Consider the following 25,966-nt stretch of genomic DNA (forward strand, 5'->3'; position numbering starts at 1 on the left):
TTTAAGTTCAAAGATGCGCGTTGGGAGATGCGCACAGGAAAGTGAGAAAGATAAAAAAATCAAGGAAGGATTTCAATATTATATAAAATATAAAATATTTATATGAAATCTATTAAATTTGAAGGGAAAAAAAATGTTTTACTGTGTAGTTTTTATCAAAAAAATATTTTATGATTTTCACTCAGACATAATACATAAATATTAATGGTCAAATCTATATCTATATAATAAGCTATTAAAATGTGTGGGCATTCATTATACTCCGCCATATGTCGACCCACCTCATACGTTAATGTAACGCCGCTTTGTCTCCAACATGAAATTCATACGCTAACCATGACCTCTTGATTTTTTACATCATGATGTTGATTGTTACCATTGAACTATGACTTGTGCTTGTTATAAAATGTCAACTTGAAACTATACATCCTTTTTATATAATTATACTATACAAGTTATCGTTCAGATCCAGTATTTAATCGGTCTATTAAAAATTTATAAGTATTGAGATAATTTTGAAATGGGATTGTTTAATTTTATTGGAGAAAACATGGGTGGAATTTGAAATGTAGGGGATCTTGCTAGTTGCTATTGTGCAATGTGGGTGTACTAGAGGTGTTATTTTAAAGAAATAAATTTGCTACAGCATGCTTAGCCGGCAAGGAGCGGACTAGTGTGAGATACGTGATTGACGGCTAACAAATTTAATGTCAAATGTGAATAGGACGACGACCATCTGTAACGGAAGGGAGCCAAATCCCATGGCTTAGTGAATTACTGTTTTTTTTTTCTGATTATTTTCGCAATGAAACATGCTTCAATCATGTAGTAATTGTAATATTATTATATGAACTTCAGAATATCTATACACTTTCAATTTTTATTAGTTCGAGATTAGCTTGAACACTTTTATCTTTTGTGCACAACGACTAATTATATTAATTTTTTAGGTCAGTTTTGACTATAACTTATCTTTATAATCCAACTTTAAAATTTAAAAATTATCATACTTATACTAAATATGTTTCTAACTCTGAAAGCAGAAAATTACTACTTTTTTCTGGTTTTTATATTTTAGTTTTTGGTCTTCAAAAAACTGAAATCAGAAATCGATAATAAACGAGTGTATTGATTGTTTAAACATTTATAGTTATTGATAATGCAAAACAATCAGCGTGGATGCATACTACTCCAGTTAGCTAATAAGGTCCTAAACCTTTGAACTTATTTTTTAGTTTATTTTAGTTCACTTTCGCTATCTAATAATCATAATATATAGTATTATTAATATTATTATTTTAATTGCAATAATTCGACCTTGTCTTTTGAATTGTCATTCATGTTGTTAGTAGATGCACCAGAATTGAGGAATCCACTTTTAAATCATCACTAATGACAACCTTGTCTTTTATTTTTCAGTTGAGATATTACTTAACTTGACTGCTTTCTACACTGACATCTTATCTAGAGTTGGTCAATTGTATATCCTCCATTAGCATTATGTACTTGCACATCTATCTACGCCAACCCCACGCGTATTATTGATCTCCCAACCTTTGACATCATCCCACTCTTAAGGGTTCCCATGATCGTGTATATGAATTTTTTTTTAGATCATCTCCCAACCCTGATCATGTTTTTTTTTTTCAAAATCATCAAAAAGGATATGATAAAAATTGTTTATAGTGAAACAATTATGATACGACTCAACACAAATAGTTTCCCTTACACAAAATTATATGGATAACGAAATGCAATCCAAGTTTTCAAAACCTGACATGTGAGCTATAAAATGGAAGATCTTTTTTTTCCTTGACCAAATGAGGTATTTGACCCAAGAGTCATCCCCCTATTTGGCTATTAACCTGCAAGAACACAAACTCACAATCTCGAAGGCCCAATATCACCACAAGTTGAGAGAATTCAAAGTATGGATTATGCACTAGGGTGCATATTGCTCATTGACTCATTGTGCACGCGAAAGAACATACCATCTATATAAAAGAACATGAACTTTTTTCAACAACTTTTCAAGATAAAAAGAACACATAATTTAAAAATAAAGAACATATAAATCTCCAATTATAAAAGAACATAGTCGTAATGAAATGAACATACTGTAAATGAACATTTAGTTTAAATTAAATTAAAAGAACATATATTTTAAATTCAAATTTGAATAAAGAAATCTTGTCCAACAACCATCTTTTTTGAAAAGGTAAAACAACTTGCAAGATTTATGAAAACAAATACCAACATTTTTCTTAAAATTATGAAATCCTAAAATATTAAAACTACATCGTTCAGCCAAGAGTGCACCATCTTCTACATGTATTTTCCCTAACTTAAATGATTGTTGTTGATAAGACTCAGAAAATGCTCATCAGCCGAGTCACTCCCAACTACGCCTTAGAAAAGAAGAATATTATAACATAATAGTAATCAGTGCTTGCTATTTTTCCATTCTACTGTTCTAATTCTAACCCTCTCTCATTATGCTCTTGAGTCTTGCCCACACATGATCCATGTGGAGTCTAGTTACTTCAAGTACACTACCATAGCATAATAGCATTATTATTAGCAAAGTGAATTGATGCTAAATGACTAGTAATAAAGTTCATTTGATCAGTCTATAAGCTCTCTTTCATTCTTTCTTATAGAGATATGCTTCTAATATTTAATTAGTGTTATTGCCCTCTTGGCTTCATTGTGTCAATTTGACAGGTAAACACTTTTATGTTTGGTGAAATATCAGCAACTTGTATAATGCACTAGCAAAACCCTTTTGAGCACTTTCTACTTTATAGTTTTCTACCGTACGCATAAAACTCCATGCCTTAATTGTCAAAGGATGGTGGAAAAACGACCTTATCAACCAATGATATAGGCTATGTTTAGTTCACCTGAAATTTTCTGATCTGAACTTATCTGATCTGATCTGAACTTATTTTTTCTGATCAGAACTTATTTTTTCTGATTACAAGATCTTATCTTTTAGATTTTTCTCAATATATAAGAAAAAATATAGTCATGTGGGGTCTTGTTTGATTCGTCTCAATGAGTACTTTATTAATATTCAATTATTATAATTTTTACTAATATGTAATGAAAGATATAATGATTTTTAAATATAATCATAATCTGAACTGATCTGATCTGAACTTATTTTTTCTGATCTGATCTGATCTGATCTGATCTGATTAGATCTGAAATAAGCAAAAATAAGGTGAACTGAACATAGCCATAGAGGAAGTAGTTTGAGTTTGGTGGCTCTTTAACTTCAATTGGTAGAAATTTGAAATACAACTAAGAAGCCAAGTTGATACTATAAGTTTTTTAGTCATTTTCACTGAGTTCAAAACTGATTTAGTTAAGCTAAGGGCTTGTTCGGTATCACTGTCAGTTTCTAGTTTTTGGTTTTTATGATTTTAGAATCATATGATAGAAGTAGTATTATAAACTTAAATTTGGTCATAATGATAATATCATGCTAATTTTGAAAACTGACAACTAAAAACTGAAAACTACTTTTTCTGGTTTTCATATTATGGTTTTTGATTTTCAAAAAAATTGAAAACAAAAAAGGATAACAAACTGACTCTAAATTACTTGTTTATAGGTCGGAATGTGTTTATCAAACTCAATTTTTCCCACTGATTACAAAGAGATTTAAGCTAACTATATTTGTTTCGAAATGAGATCAGAGCAAATAAACAACTTTTAACAGAGTTTATTAACGAAGAGATAGATAGTATTGGATAATATTATATGTAAAGGGATAATATTATATCGTAAAGGGTAAAATAATACTTTACTAGTCATAGGTCTGTAATATCAACCCTATATATATTGAATGCCAGGTTAACCTACAACAGGTTAACACACAATTATTCCCACACTTGTACAGATAGAGCCATAAGGGCATCAATGAGACAGTTTCAAACTCATTCCAAAAACTTTGAAAAAAGTGAGAATATCATGTAAATTTTCAGCTAACATAAGAAATCATCATAGAAACAACCCCACAAAACTCCCACCCTCCCCATGGAAAAAAACTAATTAGATAATGCATATAGAACAAGTTCTCCTAGGTTCATTTTCGGTGGAGATGTATGTGATACTAAAATCTAGCACATACATGATACATAGGTCTTATTGTTTACTATTTAGTTGTGGGTGTAAAATAAGAGTATTGGAATGTGAAATATGGCATTACCATTTTTCCCTAACCCTAGTCAACATCTTAGAGAAATCTGTTCTAGCATATAAACAACAGACTTCACTCTAACTTCTAGCAAGATTAACATAAGCAATGGCGTCCTGGATCGCCAAATATGGCCACTGATTTCACTAAATTGTAGTATAGGATTACAAAGGATGAGACTACAATTGAGCAGCAAGTATTTCATTCCATGTATCAGGAATCCCGGGTAGGCACCAATGCAGGCAATCTTGTATTCCCGAAGACGCTTTTACACTATACCGTGATATATGCCCCTCGTCTCTTAACTGAGAGAGAGCCGTGATATCCAACAGTTTTACCTTTGTGTCCTTGACAGCACTCGCAATAACTTGATCACTTGACTCGTCCTGATTCACTTCACTTCCTCGGGCCATAGGAGTTGTGTTCTCACAGCTCCCCCCGGTGTTCCAATCCCCATTAAAGAAATGCCTTGGTGAAATCGTCCGAAAGAATGCCTTCAACCGGGGATGTGAAGGAAGCTGTGAATCAAGCCATTTGGCGACGCTATGGATTGTGAAATTCTTAGCATTTCCAATCATTGCCAGCCTCCTATTTTGATTTGGTTTCCCGTCAACATACATCACCCATCGATTTGCATTAACCTTACCTCGATTCCAGTGATGACCCGTATTAAAAATCAGAACATCAAACCGGTGGAGATATTGCTTCAAGAAAGACGGGGGACGGTCCAAATGCATGGCAACTTCAGAGGCAGGGTCATTACTGTTGACAGGAACAAGGTCACAGAGGCAGGATGACCAGTAGTACAGTATTGTGGTGTTGGTTTCCGGGAATCGGAAGGCCCAACCATTGGGACGGGAAGCACCATGTGGGGTGCTTAATCCGTATTCTTTCCCCACATCTTGAACTTCAGGAATCTCTTCACCACCAGTAACCATACACATGAGAGACTGGAACTGTTGCCTGCCCAAGGAATCGCCAACAAAAGCAATAGTCTTATCTTGCATCCTGCAAAATATTAATCATCATTTAGAGCCGTGTTTCCCGTCCCAATTAATACGGGTCATGAAAAAGAGCCGTGTTTTCATGCGATTGATCAGACCAAATAGAGAAAATTTTGTTTTGATATAAACTTCAAAAATTGTATAACTTACCAGCTAATAGATTATTTAATAGAAGAAAAACATAAATCATAAAACAATTTGACTAAAGGGGTAATGGGGGGATAAACAGTACCGCAAGGTAAACAAACATTAGTCAGAAATAAGAGAAACCAAATTCATCTATAAACGAAGGTAAAATATACTTCATAAAATAATGATTAAATAAATAGAGGGATGAAGAGTAAATCAAATGATAACTGGGAAAAGCTATTATATCAAGGTGACAGCAAGTTCAGCATATATGACATATGGGAATCATTAGCAAAAAACAGTTCATAAAGGAGAGTGAAATGGAAAGGGAATACCAACTTAAGAAACTTGGCACCAAAATACATCAAATAGTTTTCGAAAGTACATTAAGATAACTTCCTCACCTTTTCAAAAATGAAGATCTTTCAAAGTCTGGCATATCACAATTTGCTGGTTGCCATCTATAAGCTTCATAACCAAATTCTGGGCGTTGTGTTAATCTACAAGCCCACATCTCTGATAGCCAGTGCTTGCATTTTGAGCCAGAATACAATGGTCGTCTGTTATCTACAACCCATCTACCCTTCGCATAATTACACACTGTCAATGAGAAAACAAAATATCTTTAGCATAAGACTACCAAATTTTGTAAGTGAAAGTAAGATCAAGACTCTGCAATCAGGGTTTGCATAAAATGTCAAGCAGCCAATTGAGGGTACTTCCAGGTCACTTGAATTATTTCTGGGGGCGGCAATCAGGTAGCATATCCAGTAGTAAAGGTAATGACAGTGCAGCACTTTCTGAACATTACAATTCTATAGCCTAAGAAAACAGCCTAAGAATAATACATTTTGAGTAATTTGTCCCAGATTAAAGAAACAAAACAGCAGGTATCATGCACCCATTTCCAGCCACAACAAATGCAATAAAAATCAAGAATGTTAATTAGCTATTAAAGCAGTGACTAGTTAGAAAAAACCTAACCATGAGCAAAACTAACCAACGGACTTCATAAGTATAAATCACTAGTTTTAATTAAGACAAATGAACTTGGCGGCATAGGAAAAGGTCAAGTGAAAGGTAGACACTTTGTTAGTCGTCACATCAGTAAAAACTTGTCACATTAAACGTTCCAAAATAGATAGCCCTTAAGATATCTAGAAGGGTAGCTACCCTTGTTATGAGATGAGGAGCTCTGCACAGATGAGGATATGGAATCACTGTCATCTTCAACTGTTACGGTTGACTCTTCGGCCGCAGGTTCTCTATTCTCAACAATGGACATCCGGGGGTTTACTCTTTCTTCTGTTTCTTCTTTATTCTCAATATTCGATATCTGTGGTACTGTTTTTTCTTCTGTCTCATTGTTTACATGTCGAGGTTCTTGAACAGGAACATCTTCTGGATTGATAAGATCTTCAGAAATGTGTGAAGCTGCATCAAAAACATCTGAATTAAAAACAATAAGCATATCAGAACAGAAGACAACGAATAAAAGAAACAACACCCTTCAATAGAACCACCTGCAGACCAAATCAAACAAACACTTTAAGGGATTCGCTAGATCGATTTTAAAGAATAAACAAATCTAAAATTTTAAGTTTGTGCCTAAAAACTACAGCATTAAGTCAAAGATCAAGAGTCTGTATCATATATAAATTCAGTAGTTGCAGGTTGCATGTCCAAAGATCCAGTGTGTTATCTCTAAAATTTTGGGAAACTAATATTGAATTCCCAATTGATATTTCTAGAAGTTCAGCACTTAAGGAACTAAGAAGAAAATATGACCCTATGATACTTCTAGCAAAACCATTCAGCATCTATGAAACAGAGAAGAAAATTTTTGAACCAGAAATATAGAAGATGAACAAGGACACGAACCTGAAGGTAAAATCAAGTTATCCTGGGACAATAATATATTTGTGAGAACAGGTCTTCTCTCATAAGACCAAAGGAATACAGTCATGCATACGACAGCCAGTAGAGTGAAAGAGAATTGCTTTCCCCTGGCTCTTTGGAGATTTCCTCCCTTCATTTCCGCAAATGCACCACCAGCTTATTCACCTCATCTTTTGCAGAACCTCTGATAAGTTAGTCTGCACAACACCTTTTCTTCAAACTACAGAAGAAAAACCCAAAAGAGTTAGAGAATGCTGAGAACAGTATAGAATATACAAAGTACAATCAGCTCAGACAACGAAACAAATAGACAACTAATAAATAAAAAAAGACATCTAATGGACCACAGGGATTCCAATTGATATTATGCGTGTTAATTCATGGAGGAGTCCTTTTAAAGGAAACATACTAAGAGCCAAAAAACGATATAAACAAGAAATAAGTGTAGTAGATTAGTGAAAATAATTCATCTTTGATACATTTTGCAGTGTCTAATTGCTTAGACGAATGGATTAGAACACACTACCAGCTAATCCAATATCAAAGCTCTCCTCTGCATAAGCCATATTACATCAAAGATTGCTAAGACCATTCACTTTAGAATTATAATACCCGAACCGGTTAATGCCATTCAAACATATATATAGCAAAAACACCCACCCAATATGGGGGTCTTTAAAAATCGCGATGTACACAGTCTTACCCTTAGCCCATGCAAAATACCACATAATTCATTCTGATAAACTTCCCAAAGATTCCTAGATATGGCCCCTGGAAATCTACTCATATCCCACAATATCCCAGTCCAAGTAACATAACCTCATGCCAACATAATTCCTTGTGTTTAATTTAATCTTGTAGTTGTTATCACGGAATCTATACTAATACTACAAGACAAGCAATAATAATACGACTCCCCATCGTAATCAAATTCTCTAAGGAGGAACTTTTATACTAACAATAATTCCTATGTATTGCCCCATTCCACATATAAGTTCACTTACCACATATTATTATAAGAAAATATGTTGCTTCAAATCATGAAACCCAAAAAGTCACCATCAACACAGGTAACCTCATAACACTTTTGTTTCTAAATTCTTATCCCCTGAATTCCAGATTTAGATTTAGAACCACTTAAACTAAACGACATATATTACAACACAAAACATTTTCTTTCCAAATTCTCTTACCATTTTCATGGCTGACTAGTTCAAATTTATAACAAAAGCAAGAAATAACTAATTACCATTTACCAGTAATCAAAACCCTAATCTTGCAAATTAAACTCCTAATTTCATTTGAAATAACCAACCTTTAAATTTATCTTCCCAAACCCAGGAAAAAAAAAGTAGGTAAACATATATACATTTTAACCCCACAAAATTCACCTAAACAAGGATAAATGACATAAATCTAAACAAGAAAATTTGCAAGCAGTAATTTCTTTTTTCTATTTTTCATACCAAAAATATCAAAAAATGAAATGAATTAAAATATAAAATGCAAAAGATATAATTGGATCCGAACTACAAAAATCAAACCTTTACCTTTCCAATTTGATGCGTGTTTTTAACCAAGAATCATCAAAATCCTGCAATGCCATTTCAATTTTCAAACGAAAAACTTCAGCAACATCATAAAAACAATTAAAAACTTCATTTTTACAAAAAAAAAAACATATAACAATCTGTAAAAAGATATCAAAGAAACAACATGCATGAAACTCAAAGTGGGTAATTTTGTTTTCAATTAAAAACCCCATAAAAATGCATCATTCAGCTTAAAACTTCGAAAACCTAGATTAATCCTGATAATACAGTCAAAAAAAATAAATTTTAAAAACAAAAAATACCTGAAAAAATTTGGGCGAAAAAAAGATCTTTTTTTTTCCCTTGATTTGGGTTTAACCTTAGATTCTGAATCAAGAGAGAAAAGAAAGGAGAGAGAGATTTAAGGCGCACAAAAATGGTGTTTTTGTAGCAGAGCCCTTGCTTTATGGGTTGTCTAGTTTTTTTATGCACTACAAAAACAAAAATAATGGGTACATCAAAATAAGACTATGGTACTAAAATATTTATAAAATGGTAAGGAGCATGAGAATGAGATCCAACTTCCTCATACTTTCCCGTCAAAAAAAAAAAAACTTCCTCATACTTTCCCTCAAACACAAAAAAAAAAAAAAACTTCTTGATACTTTAATGCCACTAAGATTGCGCCACGTAACATGAAACATTAATATTACTAATTAATTATACTTGTAATGTGTCGTATAGGTTCTTGAGCTTCTCTTAAATGATCAGGGTGTGATTAGCAAGCTTGTGTTGTATAATTGGTTGATGATTCACCTTGTATTTTAAAGTCATAAGTTAAATTGAATTATGTTAAATGTGGTACTTGGAAAAATGTTAGACCAAGAATATTAGGTGAGTAGAGATCTTGATAGAGCCCTTCTTTTTACCATTAAAAGAATTTGATTAGGATATTCAAGAAAATTAGTGTATTACAAGTGGGGATGATAACGAGCTCGAGCCTTGAGAGACTCTCAAGAATTTGAGCCGAGCTTTACATATCGAGCTCGTCAAGCTCACTAGTCGAGTTCAGTACAATTCGGGTTCGGTTCGTTCATAAACACTCATAATTTACAGGTGTATTTTGTGTAGTTTTTAGGAAATCAAGAAAATTAAGGGGGTTGTTTTATAAAGTGTGACACATTTATGTGAATATTTTGAAACTATCATTGTGATATGCATTATTTATATACCACGTTGATAAATTAGTAGTTTTTATTTCCAAACATAATTATCGGAACGATTTAAATTTATCTGAGCTTATATAGAATTTATAAAAGTTTTGTTTATAAAGTGCTGAAAATGGAGGAAAAGGAAGGAGAGGGAGATGAATAAATGGATTTTCCTCCATTTGGGTACCAAATGAGGAGGCCTAGGGGAGGGAATTGGAGGGATGGAAAGGAGATGATCCATTTTCCTTTCCTCTACAATAAACATCGTTGGAGAGATTTAGAGAGAAAAATGAGCTTCATTTTTCCCTTTCCCTTCCCCTTCCGACTTCCGACTTCCTTTCCCTCCTATATTGATATCTAAAACAATGTGTTATTATTGAAACTTGTTTTCATTCACATTGTTTTGAGATTGTATCTTACACATTTTTCTCAAATAAAAAAACAGACGCTTGCACTCCTTGCATAGGTAATCCACAACTTACAACTTCAAGGTTTTGGAGACAACTTTTGTAAGCTTAACAAATCCTAATATAAAGGATAAATTGCATCTTACCACCTAGACTTTTCACGTTTTTAGAAACTCCCACCTTAATGAATTTTTTTTATAAATTTCCACCTACCATTTTCAATTTTATTAAAAACTCCCACCACTTAACGATTTTTGTTAAATTCCATTAATAAAACCGTTAAGTGGGTCCCTCATATACATTTTTTTAACAAAATCGAACTTGAAATAGTTGCAAGTCTCTACAAATAGTTATAATTTGTTCCAAACTTGCTCCAAAATTGTTGAGATTTTGCCCTTAAATTGATTAAATTGACTTCGATTTCAACGTAAATTAATAATAAAATGCATATGTGAGGTCTACTTAGCGGTTTTGTTAACGAAATTTAACAAAAATCGTTAAGTGGTGGGAGTTTTTAATAACATTGGAAATGGTAGGTGGAAATTTATAAAAAAAATCATTAAGGTGGGAGTTTCTAAAAACGTGAAAAGTTTAGGTGGTTTTGAACAAAAAATCCTAATATAAACAACCTTATTTACTTATTAGTTTTTGTCCAATCAAACTTGTAATGAAACTTTATACCATATAACTTAAGTTCGAAGATATGAATGTTTCAAAAGGAAATATAGGATGAAAGGTTGTTTTCAATACAATAGTATACCTCAGTAATCCCATTCCCAAAACCTTTAAGTTAGGTGGTATTTAGCGATTTTGGGTCATCTCAGTAAGGAGTTTTAGATTTAATCATGACAACGCTTGTAGGCAAAGGAAGGAGAATATATCAAATTGGAGAGTCCACCCGAAGTTGAATTAGGGAGACGATAAGACTTAAAGCATCAACTCACTTCTCTAACACGATTTCAGTATTGATTACTTCATTACAAGATTGATACAAAAAATAGAGACACATCGCCAAATACTCTTCATAAGTTTTTAGTTTAGAATTATTTAGAGTAGAAAAGATTGTAATTTATAAAGTTGTGTGAAAGTCACTTAATCTCATTGATTGATTATGATAGCTTTGTGTTTTAATTTTTTTCTTATTAGTTTGTGATTATTTTTCCCACGTTAAGTTCGCATTTGTCATTGTCTTTTAGTTTCCCACCTTACATTTGTTTTTCTTGTTAGGCGCTTCCACAATTTTCAACAGTAAGTCACTTTGTATCAAGATTATAAGTTTCTCCACTTTGTGACGTTCGATTCAAAGTTCCTTACCAAATGTAGTTATTGAGTGCGAAATTATTATTCTTATATTTTATTCCCTACTCCAAAGTCTCAAAAGTTTAATTAGCAGTATAATAGGACTAATTTATGTGCGAACATATGTATTCCATTAGTGTTTTGTTCTTAAGTTCATAATGAGGTGATCTGAGCATTATGTGATTCACATATGTTAAAAAAATATCGTATACTATTTACCTAGTAATTTAATCACTGATCTGATACTACTACTAGTTGTTAATTATGTTTTGAAATTAATATTATACACAAAGATAGAAGTACAATACAATTACTAATTGATGCTTTATACATTGAATTAAAATTAAAGTGGAGGGAGTGGTTATGATCTTTGACTTGTTGATATCCTTCGTGAATTATGAATTCATATTATGTTGTTGAGTGTTGACACTTCACAACAAGTTCCTTGAAAGATGGTTCTGGTCTTGACGTCTTGTATATGTTATAATGGGTCAATCTATTACTACAAAGTACAAACCATTGTTTTTAATTCTCAAAAGTGATGTTATATTGACACTTATATATGATTTTCAAATTAAGGTTGACGTCTATTTTTGTTGTCAATTTTTAATCATCCCTAATTTCTTATTTAGTTTGACCTTGTCAATAGAATCATGTGAGTCATTGAATTGTACTTTTTTTTTTTTGGGTGACCGGCTACTGAATTTATTAGAAATATTTTCTCAATTTTAGTTAATTTTGGTCCTTTTACTTGAAATAATGTGCATACAACTAAGGGTATATTTTCTTGATTTGAAATTATTTGAATCAAAATTACTATACTTGATTAGATATGATCGGTTTTAATTTCACTTTATATTTACATCTCATTGAACATAGCTACCTATGAAATTTTTTTTTTTTCAAGGTGAAGAGAACGCACTTTATGTTTACCTCAATTTGTACTTGCTAGAACTTAAGATTGATGTTTTGCTGAGCCTACTCTTTTTTTTTTGGGTAAACTTGGTTTATCTTATACTATCAACTTCTCTTGATTTTTTCCACTGACCTTATTTTTGCTCAACTAAACTTACCTTTACTCAACTTAATTTACCTTTGTTAAGTATAGCATAAATCAATAAATTGAGCTAGCCAGGTTAATCTTTACAAGGGATCAGGTGTAGTATGCCACTTTTCCTTCCTATAATTGAAAAAAGATTTAAAGTTGGGACCGAACTACAATCACAATATACGTGTTTAACTGGATGTATGTGACTGAATTATTTAAAAGCTATGATTGAATTTTATCTATTTTATTTATCCAACTGCAAAAAAAAAATTTATCCAATTTTGAGATTAGACTCCCGTATAAAAATACTTGGTAAAATTTAAAAATAGTAGTTGCAAGTCAACCTCCTTTAAGTAGTTTGGCCATTTGCAAATAATTGGATAATTTTGTAACACCCACCTATGTTGAACTTGATCTTTTTCAAACAAGAAAAATATTAACTAAGAATGTGAAAGGAAGACATGTATTCAAGTTAAGGAAAAAAAAAAGGAAGACTCGTACAACTCTTTTATGTTTAAGCAAAATGTCCAATAACATCTTTCTATTTCTTGTCAATTAAATACAGAAAGGAAAATGTCATTGTTGTTAATACGTTCTTCCACTAATTAAAATCCACAAAATGATGATAATTCATGACAAGTGTTTGTACGTAATGAACTTTTGATGATAGCAATTTTATTGTCAAGCAAATAATCGTGGACCACCATTTGATAAGCTCCGCTAATTATGTGTTATGACCAACATTTATGTTGCAACGCGCGTTGATTGAGTAAATTAAGATTCAAAGAAAGGGACATAACCTAAGAATTGGATTTGGAAAGAGAAATGTCTTAAGCTAAAAATAGGATGTTATTACTTATTATGTTAGTAATTAATATAAGGTCATCTTCAAATAACCAAAAAATTGTATAAGCAATAAATGAACCAGTATATTTTCAAAAGAATAAACATTAATAAGTAATATATGGGTTTTTTAAGAATTCTTTGTGATTCTTTCTCTTTAGTATATTGGAAAAATTTAACGTAAGTAATCCCAACTTGTGAGAGAATCTTTATTAAAATAAGTAAATTATCATTTTTCTTGTCTATTCTAATTCAATTTAGGTATATAATATGTTAAAAATTAATAGTCTGAATATTTTGAGAAGGTACCTATAACAGTCGCTCTAAAAAGCAGCTTAGTAAAACCTAATACTGCTAATTATTAAGTTAAGCTACTAATTAAAAAGACTGTTAGGGTGAATGTCCGGACCTTTCCTACAAGGGATCATTAGGAAATCCCATAGTATTCAAGCTTATTATGAAAATAAATTATAATAAATTAGTTATTACGATATGCTTTAAGTACTTAGATTACAAATCGAATATACAGGTTTAACTTGCCAATAATCATTATATAAAACAAATTATCTCATAGCAGCAGACTAAACACATTGATTATGACTACATGAGCTAACTCGAACATTCTCTCTAATCCTGCAAAATATATGAATCTACCCCTACTATGACAGGTTCAAAGAACAAAACAGACCAGCTTACGCTGGGACACAAGTTCCACCGATTCCAAAATAATAAGATGGCTGATATTACGCCATCGTTTCTTATATCGAAAGCATAAACCTATAATTTTCATAACTTCAGTCCTCTTGCTCATAAATTCATTGATGCATCGAGATAATTTGATTCTTATTCAGAAATATGTTTATACTTGATCAGAATTACGTTGATGATTTCCTTTAAACTTCCATAAAAATACTTTTGCATATACCCGAGAAATTTTCAAGAATTATCTCAAGATATAACACATCATTCTCAATGGATAACACAAATAATAATCTGAAACTTATCATAAAACATAGCATAACTCCACGGAAGAAACACGAATGGAGGGCTAAGCCACAACTCCAAACTTTTGAGGGACGTCTCCCCATCTTTCTTATTTCCTGCTTGCAATACTTCTAGGTCACGACCCTACATAATAGAGCAATACCCGCTCCGGAGCAATACATGCTCTGGAGCAATACCCGCTCTAAATACTTAAAGAGCAAACTCGCTCTGCAAATGTTGTTCACTTCTCCTTGTAAAACAAAACTTATCATCATACAAAAATATTTATATCCAACACTTGTACTTAAATACTTACACTTGAATACTTATACTTTTATAACTATACTCAAATAACTTACTTAACTAGATACTTATTCATAATGATTATTTCAACCATCAAAACAAACTTTAACTTATCAAAACAAGTTTCATAGAACAAGCTTGTTATGTCAAGTTCCAGTGCTTTTGGAAAAGTGACTTAACAATCAGGTTTCGAATGGATATTGAGATTAGTTGAGGTGATTAAAGGTAGTGTTTATTATGACAAGACAGCATGTAAAGGTTTTATGATAGAATCTTAAATATACGAAAAGATTATATCACACAAGTAAACATGTGTCCATTTTATGGGTTTCGGTTCTATGTTAAGGGAAAACGATTTTTTATGCAAAAATCACTTGTAACTCTTGTGTTTAGCGAAAGTCTTGGTTTACAATTTATTATATGGATAGGTGAAGTAGATGTTCATCAGTCAAAAATATTTTAGGAACCAAAGAAACAAGGGCTTATTAACTCGGAAATCAACTAAGCGAAAATCGGGTTTTAAGTATTCTTTACTTCTCAAATGAAGGTTGTACATGGCATATAATGGGGAAAATGAAACAAAATTTTATCCGATAATCAAAATATGAACTTTCCATAAGTATATCATGAAAGACCATCATCATTTGAGGAATTTAATAAAGGTACAACAAGGTAGCATGAAACTTCGGTCGATTTTAGAGGAACTTGACATGCACCGATTCATATATTGGAAATCATTACCAAAAATCCACATGGAATACTTTGAAATAAACTAATTTCAACTTATCTACAAATCAGTAGGTTTTCACCACAAAATATGGTAGAAAATTCCACAATTTCCACAAAACAAATGATACACAAACAAACTAAGAAAGCATGGTTTGAAGGGTGGCCCTTGTGTACCTTAATCCGGTGTTTAGGAATCAAATCTCCTTCAACGACTTTTAGCTCTTATCCAACAACTCCATAAGACCTTAAACTAAAACATTCTTATTAACTTAAATTCAGTAGTTAATCCAAAGTAATCAAGTTTAAATCATATAAAGTATAAACCTCATAAATGTTGTAATGCAACAACATCTCACGTTCCTTGATTTTCTTTGATGTTATTGATGTGATACCTTAAAACCAATACTTGCCTCGTATGGAGAACATCTTGAGGAGGCTAGGAAATAATTGCATGCAAGTTTTAGAGCAAGAATCCAAGAAAAACAAGCTGCAAAACAGCAACCGTGCTTCACGCTGGAAAAGTTTATTATTCTAGTAATCTTTCAACAGAATAATCTTGAGAATATTTTGCAAGCTCAACTTCTATTTATCTCCCAAAAATTACTTAAAATCGCCCAAAAAAAACATTGAAATGTCATTTATAACCTTCTCTTTCTTTCTCCCTAAACCACCATCCCCACCACCATCCACCACCACCAATCCCATTACCAGATGTCAGTTGATTTGAGTGCACATCCAATACTACCACGTACATTCAGCAACCTTGCCGTCAAAGACTCCGGGATAGTCTGTCAACATTAATATTTCAGGAAATTAATTAATACGAGTTTTTGGGTTGAAATACATTGCATTACGAATACTTGCACTTATTATTTATTGATTTTTCTGTCAATTATACTTCAAATTTGTTAAAAGTCAAAACAATTAACGCCATAAATGACGAAAAGGAAATAATAGTATAATCCTGAGGAGATACAACCACCCACAACAGCCCCCACCCTCCTGCCACCACCAGCCCCTATGCCCTGCGATTGTCTACAACCATCGCCGCCATTTTGAAGCCACTGCAAATTGTCTACAACATTCCTTATCTCCATTGCTTCGAAATTACAGAAGCAAGCCTCCAATTCGAAATTTTTTTTGGTGACCATGGGCGAACGTTCGCGGTGGACGTTCCACACATGGCCCGAACGTTTGGCCTGGACGTTCGGGCCATGGGTGGAACGTCCACCGCGGACGTTCGCCCCATGGCCCGAACGTCCAGGCCAAACGTTCGGGTCATGGATGGAACGTCCACCGCGGACGTTCGCCATGGTCACCAAAAAAATTTTGCCTGCTTTTTAGGTGGGTGGTGGTGGAGGTAGCCGGAGGAAGGTGACGTGTAGGAGGTAGGGTATGGTGGTGGGGGTGGTGGGTCGTGTGGTGGTGGGGGTGGTGTGGAAAAGAAGAAAGGGTAAAATAGTCAATAAAAATAAATTTGGGGCGATTTTAAGTAATTTCATGGCGATGTTTAACAAACCTCTTAGCAAGTGATGATCACTATGGAATTTATTTATAATTAGCGATAAAGTTCATTTTATTTTGAGCAAATAGTCCAATTTCTATTAGCTTGTTATTCATCATTTGACCCTTCATGGGTTAGTCTTGGTCTTTTTTTTGGAGTAGCACATGAAAATAGCGCAGCGTAAAAGTATTAGGAAAATCTCCAGCTCTTTAGAACCAAAGTTGGGATTTATAATTGCCACATTATTAGTAAGAAGGCCAATATTTTGTTAGTATTTAGAGGACGTTTGGTTCAAATAGAGGTATCAAGTAGAGGGGAAGAATGACAACAACGATTGTTATTATTTTTATTGGATGTTTTGTTCAACAACGGAAATGAATCACTTGTAAGTTGTAAAGGAATGAAAATGATTTTGTTACTCCTCTAATTTGGAGGATAACATTTTGAGAGTTTGGATTACGCTCAAGGGTAATGGTTAATTCACCATCCAAACCAACACAAGGAGTAATGGATTCAGAGTATTGAATTCGTTTCTAGGCCCTAAAAAAGCTCAACCAAACAAGACCTTAGTAGGTAAAGTAAATATAGGCCATGTGAATGTCAACTAGCTTAATTGGTTAAAGTCTTCTAAGGTGGTATCTACGATGACAAGATTTGGTTACAACCTTGCTTAGTTGGTTAAAGTCTTGTAAAGTAAAAAATGTACTTTGTCCGTCTTTTTAATTCTACATTTTGATTTTTGATACTACTTGCATATACTTAACTTTGACGATCATCTTATATTATGCATACATACTGGAAAATATATACTTATGTAAGTGGTAGGCGTGTCGCGCACCTAACAAAAATAAATAACCTAACTAATCCTCCTAACTATGTAGTAGGGTAAGTCAGGGTCGATCCCACAGAGAGAAAGTTGTTCTATTATTAGCCTTAAATAATGGTAAGACTAAAGGAGATTAATAACAAGAATAATGGTGGAATTAAACTATACTAATCAATATAAAAATAAAAGACTCTACAGTTAAGTATCCCCACTAGCACGAAATAATACAAAATAATTTCTACCCCAAACTAATAAATTAAATGTTCACAAGGAAAAGTACACCCTATAAAGTACCATAAACCTCTCCCGAGTATCTATGGCTTCTCTAATATGCATTCAAGCCTACTCCCGTGGAATCATGCAACACGACACTTTAACTTCCTAACAATCCATTCTACCTACTCCCGTGGAGAACTTCATGTCCTTAATTGAAATACTCAAATCCGTCAAAATCCAACTCCCGTTGTGATCAAGACAATGGAATCATAACAATACTAGTTATCCCTAATCTAGTATTGGAATATGCACAATCAATTAAGCAAGAACAATTAACAATTAATATGAGAATTTAAAGAAACAATCATGAATTAAATCATACTAGGGTTAACTTAACCATAGATAAAAGAAACTACTCTATCATGAAATAAATAATGAAATCTAAATCTACAAGAAAACATAATCAAAGAAATCACAAAAGAAACTAATAAAACTCATGAATTAATGAAAATAATGAAAACTAGGGTTTACACTAAAAACTAGAGAGAAAAAGGAGAGAGAGAAAACTAAACCTAAAACCTAGAAAGAAATAACGTGAGAAGGGGGAAGAGAGAGAAAGAATGAAAACCTATCTAAATAAATATTCAATAACCTAATATGACTTGGAAAGTAATTTACAAGATAAGGAAAGTCTTAAATAAATCATTAATAGGCGGATTAGTGATCCGCGCGTACGCGTGGCATATTCCAGCAGATGCAGTGCAATCTTCCGAAAGGCATAACTCCTTGACTAGAAGTCTCCTCGGGGCGTGCCACCTATCGTTGGAAAGATCTTCAAGTCTAGTTTCCAAATCTGGTGGAATTACTCGATTCTAAGAATCACATAAAAAGTTATGATCAGAAGAGTAGACGTGACTCTTTTTCGCATTTCTTCTACTGATTTTCCGCTTCGTTTTTGCTCAAACTCATACTATGACATATCCATACGATCCTTATTCATTGTAGCTTCTTTTCAAGTGCTCATAATCCTCAAGTTTAGTTAACCATACTCCAAATACGTCTTCAATGCCTGAAATTCATCAAAAACAGGAAAACATACCGAATAGAAATAGAAAAACACAACTTAAGAATATAATGCAATAATGAACCTAAATATGAAACTAAATGCTCTAAAATGCAACCTAAATGAACCTAAAAACTATATATAAATATGAATTATCAGTAAGATCTTTCAAGATTCATCTCAAGATATATATTTGAAAATCAAAATTTCAAAACTTCTACCTATACATAATACAAGACATGAATGTTTAGAGTTTTGTGCTAACAAACATACAAAGTAATCGTAGAAGTAATCGGATGGTGTAAAAAGTTAGATAAAAAACCTCCTTTCAAACCATATTTTTTTTCTTATACGAAAATTTGTCATAAAATACATTATAAAAACATGTATTTGTAAAAAAAGTACTTTATAAAAAAATATGTTGCAAGAAACTACCATTCAAATGAAAAAAAACTAAAAACTACCTTTTGGTTGGATTTCGGCTATTGACGACCTTTTCAGGCATTGGCCTTTTATATTTGTGCTTCCTTTCCCTTCATTTTCATGAAAATTTGCAAACAACAATTATCTAATTATATTTTCTCACAAAAGTTCAAAAATTTGGGTAAAAATGGACGAAAAAAGGAAAGAAATAGACATAAAAGAGAAAAGATCGATGTTCTAAAAAGGTGATCGATTGCCAAAATCAAGTTAAAAGTTGCTTTTAACAAAATTTTTGTTTTAAAAAATACAAGTTCCTTACAACATTTTAAATCTACAGGGTACCTTCTTCAAAAACACATATTTTTATGGATAATTTCTAACAAAATTTCCTATAATATATGACAACTCACAAAGTACCAAATAATTTGGGAGTGACATTCTATAAATGCATTTGCCATTTGGATTTTAGACTTTGTACCCATCACTAATTCACTATGAGATCGTTATTCATATCCTAGTTTTGAGCAAAATTGAAGAACTATTTAAGTCTATAACTATGAGATCGTTAATCCATTGTGTTAAGACAATTTGAGTGTCGTTGGGTCCCACAGTTTAATGTGCCCTTGCTTGCCACTGTCGGCTGCCAGGCTGCCTTTTTTTGTGCCTTGGGTTTAATTGAAGTCACGATCCTCTAATTATAAGAAAAATTAAAAAGAAGTCGGTGCTCGTCTTCACGCAGACTATCATGCAAAATTGCACATCAATCATCACATTAACGCAACGCGTTATTATTTCGGCTAGGTATCGCCAAAAAAACGGGTATATAAAATGTCTCAAATTTTTATTATTACATTTGAGAGTACTGTGAGTATAGTATACCAATGTTTTTTTACTCATTATTTAACTTTTAAATGAGCACAAACATATAATATTAGATAGAGCTCCAACTTGAAACTATAAGCTAATGATCAAAAATAGTATTGGGTGTCTCGTCACTACTCACTTGTGTACATCGTATGCATGGATGTATAATGAATGCACAAAACTCATAAATAAAATGTTCGCTAAAAAAAGTCCAATTTATTTTTATCCATATAATTCATATCACATGTAATTGGACATTGGTATTATATAGAGAAGTACGAAAAATCATAATTGTATTATAAAAATATAAAAGCACATTCCTAAAGTAATTTCTACATGTCTTAACACACTAAGGCTATGTTTAGTTCACCTTATTTTTGCTTATTTCAGATCAGATCAGAAAAAATAAGTTCAGATCAGATCAGTTCAGATTATGCTTATATTTAAAAATCATTATATCTTTCATTACATATTAGTAAAAATTATAATAATTGAATATTAATAAAGTACTCATTGAGACGAATCAAACAAGACCCACTTGACTATATTTTTTCTTATATATTGAGAAAAATCTAAAAGATAAGATCTTGTAATCAGAAAAAATAAGTTCAGATCAGATCAGATCAAAAAAAATAAGTTCAGATCAGATCAGATAAGTTCAGATCAGAAAATTTCAAGTGAACTAAACATAGTCTAAGACCTAGTCTTAATCTCTTACTATACGTATTATTCATGATTATCTCGGGTGTAATAATACTTACCCTTTTGAAATGTTTGGTAAGTCAGGAATACATGGAGACTTGAAGTTACGGTCTGTTGGTTAGTGGTCATAAATAGTGGTAATAATAGTGAAATTTAGTATAAATTTATAAAGAAGTTATCATATCAATGACCCTGGAAATGAAACTTTATCACAAAACATGAGTTCCCTTTATAAATTTCCATTACCACCCAATACCACCTTCCTAAGTAGTAATGGATAGTAATGAAATTTTAAGAAGAAAATGGATATTTTGAGATGGAGTAGCATTACCATAGGTAATGACTTTGAATCTATACAAATATATTAAAAGGCGTGCGAAAACAAGAAACTGTGCCACGCGACACTCTCCTTATGAAGTTTTAGTTCATGTAATTCATGTACAATAAAAAAATTAAGAAATTGCATAGTATAGGGTTTGATCTCGAGACCTCAAGTACATATACTAAAGTTTTAACCACTAGGTTAAGTTGTATTTAGTGTTATAATCATAAAGTATTATATTAATAAATAAAATTTCTTCTTACCCGAGGCATAGCCCGGGCCTAATAACTAGTTTCTAATACAAATTTACACTACAATACATTACTATTCACACAATTCATGACCTCTTATCAAGCGGGTCGTAAATGTCTACAGAATTGATGTATGGACATATCATAAGGGGGAATTAATCAAGAATGTGGATGGAAATATGGAACGGAGAAAGAACCATATAATACAAAGGGGTTGGTGTTTGCAGGCCATGATTTGCTCTCAACTTTTTCCCTTTGTTTAGATTCCTTTCACCAATTTTCAATTGTCATCCCACTTTTTTTCTCCAAATTATTGCTCTTATATACCAAATGCCCCATTTTTATGACATTATGTGACATGCTTATTTATTCATTACTACTAAGTTGACATATTATACTCGAACCTAATATGAACAAAAATACTATGTTTTGTATTGCTATAATTTAATTTATTTGTTTTACTTTGAGTAATTAGCACCCTTTATTAAACCATCACTTAAACTTATAAAGAATAAGCACTTGTTACTGATCAGTTATAGAGAAAAGAAAATTGAATAAAATTGGGTGTAGTGGTGATTTTTGGATGAAAAGTATTTATAAGTCTTGAACGACGTAGATAAGAATTTATGACCTTTCATGAAAATCAAAAGGTAGCTTTTTTTGATGAAAGAAGTAATGGAGTGGGATCAAAAAGAGATCTTTATATTTTTAAATAGGAAAAGGCGAAGAGAATCATAGCGACTCACATCAACGATTCTCGTAAAGATGACATAGTCTATTTGGTCAAAACGAAGACGGGCACATACACAACGAAATATGGTTACTAGTGGCAGATATGCAAAGGAAATGGGGTACAAGACACAATCTTTTTGGACAAAGATATAGGCTAGCACCATTCCACTCGAGTTAAAGACTAGAATAACTGCAACAACACCATAACAATTGGAAAAAATCTGCACAAAAAGGGAATTATGAATGCACCATATGTAAAAAGCTGAGACTATTGAACACGTTTTTCATGACTGTGAGATCGTTATAAGGAAATGGCGGGATAGTGGAATGAGACTAAGGACGGAACATGTGCATCATACCCCCCTGTCTAAATGGGTTCAAAATTTGATCTCCTACTTCTTGGATCAGGAGAAGGGGGGTGAATGGGTGATGATGCTTGCAAGTCTTTGATTATCATCATATGGGGTATTTGGAATCACATAAATGAGATTGTATTTCAAAAGTCCCAATCAACCCACGAAAGACCATCTTTGTCATTACTCACTGGAAGCTTGATGCCAATCCATTGAAGAGGCAAAAAGAGATTCAAAAGAGAGGAATCAGAATAAGAATGTAGGACATGTTGAGTCGAACAACCCCTCATCTCATTAGATGGGATACAGGAGGACATCTAGATCAGGACTCTTCAATAAAGATGATGGCGCATAGAAGAAGATAAAGAAATATGGAAGGTTCGAGGCTGGCATAGGATGACCATGAGGGTTGATGATTAGTTTCACTTGCATTCCCAATTCACAATTGCAAACTCTCCACTTTATACCGAACTTGAAGCAATATGGAGTGCCATAAAGGAGGCCCTCAAATTTGTCAGAGAACTATTATACGGACGGACTGTAAAGAAGCAGTCAAGTGTCTAATGGATCTAACTAAAGCAGTAAAGGGAAATCAAAACATTGTTGAATATATAAGGAAATCTGCTTTTTCTCTACTTTACTTCTAATACATGAAGGTGGAGAGAGAACATGTTTTAAAAGCCCACGAACTTACTGTGGTGGGACGAAAACCCCCATAATTATTTGTGAAAGTATTGGGTCAGACCGTCTGACCCAATAGCTTCCGTCGGACGGGCCTGGCCATCAAAAACGCGCGGGCTTTCCTTTTTTTTGTTGATCAGCAGTTTTGTTTATTTTTAGAAAAAACATATAACGGTTATTAGGTCATTATCTTTTTTCGATTTTGAAACTGTTTTTTGGATTTCTACTTGATTCTCGCTAGTTTTAAAACTGATTCTTCTTCATTTCAAAGAAACCGATATATTATTTACTGATTATTTCTAGAATTTTTCTGCTCCTCTGCTTCTCTGCTTCTCTGCTTCTCTGCTGTTGAAACTTAGTGTGTTTTTTTGTTCGTAATCCATTACGTTTGCATCGCAAATATGGTGAAGAGGATTAGGAATGATGATTCTAGGTATAATTTCGTTTGTTTTTGCTGCAAATTTTTTTTTGTTTTCAAAATTTGAGCGTTTTTGTTGTTGTAATTGTAATGTAGCCCGAAGTCGAAGAAGGTGAAGAGTCTTGGATCTTCAGGAAAAATTTTGGCAGTGTCTACTGCTGGGAAGAAGAAAGAGAAAGATGGTGATTATGATCCAAGGTAGATTTCAAGTTCTTAGAGTAGTTTAGATATTTTTTTTTTCTATTTTTGAATGTTTTCAGTTTATCAGAGTATTTATTTCATGTTTTTAGGGTTTGTGTTTCAGTTTTTGTTGTTTTATACACATGTTTTCAGTTGTTGTTGTTTTTCAGTTGATATTTATATATTCTTTCAGTTGATTATAATATTCTTTCAGTTGCTACTTGTATTCTTTTAGTTGATGTTGTTTTCAGTTGATATTTATATTCCTTCAGTTGATTCTTGTATTGCTTCAGTTGATTCTTATATTCTTTCAGTTGATTTTGTTTAGCAAATAATTCTAACTGAAGAGCAAATAAGTCTAAGTGAAGAGTTAATAAGTCTAACTGAAAAATAAATAAGTTTAACTGAAAACTAAATAAGTCTAAGTGAATCAGTCTAACTGAAGAGTAAATAAGTCTAACTGAAGAGAAAATAAGTCTAACTGAAGTGTAAATAAGTCTAACTGAACACTTAATAAGTCTAACTGAATCAGTCTAACTGAAGAGTAAATAAGTCTAACGGAAGAGTAAATCTAGTCTAACTGAAGCGTAAATTAGTCTAACTGAAGAGTTAATAAGTCCAACTGAAAACTAAATAAGTCTAACTAAAATCTAAATAAGTCTAACTGAAAACTAAATAAGCCTAACTAAAACTAAATAAGTCTATCTGAAAAACAAACAAGTCTATCTGAAGCACTATATAGACTAGCTGAAAAACGAACAAGTCTATCTGAAGCACTTTATATACTAGCTGAAAAACGAACAAGTCTATCTGAAGCACTTTCTATACTAGCTGAAAACCGAACAAGTCTATCTGAAGCACTTTATACACTAGCTGAAAAACAAACAAGTCTATCTGAAGCACTTTATATACTAGCTGAAAACGAACAAGTCTATCTGAAGCACTTTATATACTAGCTGAAAACGAACAAGTGTATCTGAAGCACTATATTGACTAACTGATAAAAGAAACAAGTCTAACTGAAGTAATGTAAATTTTCAATGAAAATTTTAAGTGTAATTGGAATAGAATGAAATGAAAGAATAATTATACTAAATGAAATAATAAGGACTAGCTGATAAAGCAACAAGTTTAAGTGAAGCACAATAATGAAGTTACTTTGAATGACTGTAGAGACTATCTGAGAAACAAACAAGTCTAACTGAAGCACTATATAGACTATCTGAAAAATTAACAAGTCTAACTGAAGCACTATATAGACTAGCTGAAAAATAAACAAGTCTAACTGAAGCACTATATAGACTATCTGAAAAACAAATAAGTCTAACTGAAGCACTATGTAGACTAGCTGAAAAATAAACAAGGCTACTTGAAGCACAACAAATACTAGCTGAAAAATAAAGAAGTTACTTTGAAGGACTGTAAAGAGTAACTGAAAAATAAACTAGTCTAACTGAAGCACAATCTATATAAGCTGAAATGCAAACAAGTCTAACTGAAGCACTATATAGACTATCTGAAACACAAAGAAGTCTAACTGAAGAACTATATAGACTACCTTAAAAATAATCTAGGCTATTGTTTCAGTTGATGGTGGTCTGCTTTTAGTTGATGTTCGTATTCTTTCAGTTGATCTTTGTATTTTTTCAGTTGATGCTGTTTTTTTTTCAGTTTTTATTGTTTGATTAAACTTTTTTCTTTCAGATGTGATAAATCCTTGTCTAAGAAGAAAGGCAAATCTGATTTATCACCAATCAAGTTTTCATTTTCAAGATCTAATCCCGATCAACAGAAAGACACATTTGATAGATCGTATGTTTTTTTCATTATTCTCTTTTA

General features: G+C 32.5%; 1 protein-coding gene across 3 annotated transcripts; it reads right to left on the reverse strand.

Moving 5' to 3' along the window:
* Positions 1-4,047: 4,047 nt before the first annotated feature.
* Positions 4,048-9,383, reverse strand: LOC104890599 (protein trichome birefringence-like 14). 3 transcript variants are annotated; one of them, XM_010676143.4, is made up of 6 exons: positions 9,092-9,383; positions 8,787-8,830; positions 7,219-7,456; positions 6,511-6,786; positions 5,742-5,937; positions 4,048-5,212 (listed from the first exon to the last, which is right to left on the reverse strand). In XM_010676143.4, the coding sequence occupies exons 3-6, from the start codon at positions 7,370-7,372 to the stop codon at positions 4,384-4,386; spliced, it is 1,455 nt and encodes a 484-aa protein (XP_010674445.1). In that variant the 5' UTR covers positions 7,373-7,456; positions 8,787-8,830; positions 9,092-9,383; the 3' UTR covers positions 4,048-4,383. The 3 variants fall into 3 exon arrangements, with proteins under 3 accessions (XP_010674445.1, XP_057250382.1, XP_010674446.1); XM_057394399.1 differs by having other exon boundaries at positions 8,787-8,827; positions 9,090-9,383; XM_010676144.4 differs by having other exon boundaries at positions 6,511-6,771; positions 9,092-9,381.
* Between the last annotated feature and the right edge of the window lie 16,583 nt (positions 9,384-25,966).

This window comes from Beta vulgaris, chromosome 4 (genome assembly GCF_026745355.1).
Source record: "Beta vulgaris subsp. vulgaris cultivar EL10 chromosome 4, EL10.2, whole genome shotgun sequence".
NCBI lineage: Eukaryota > Viridiplantae > Streptophyta > Magnoliopsida > Caryophyllales > Amaranthaceae > Beta > Beta vulgaris.

What these genes read in the sequence shown, in the direction of transcription:
- LOC104890599 (XM_010676143.4), bottom strand. Translation starts at nt 7,372, where the DNA reads ATGAAGGGAGGAAATCTCCAAAGAGCCAGGGGAAAGCAATTCTCTTTC. An exon ending in TAACTTGATTTTACCTTCAG is followed by an intron (nt 6,787 to 7,218) that starts GTTCGTGTCCTT and finishes TTTTTAATTCAG; the next exon opens with ATGTTTTTGATGCAGCTTCA. An exon ending in CTCCTCATCTCATAACAAGG is followed by an intron (nt 5,938 to 6,510) that starts GTAGCTACCCTT and finishes TCTCATTGACAG; the next exon opens with TGTGTAATTATGCGAAGGGT.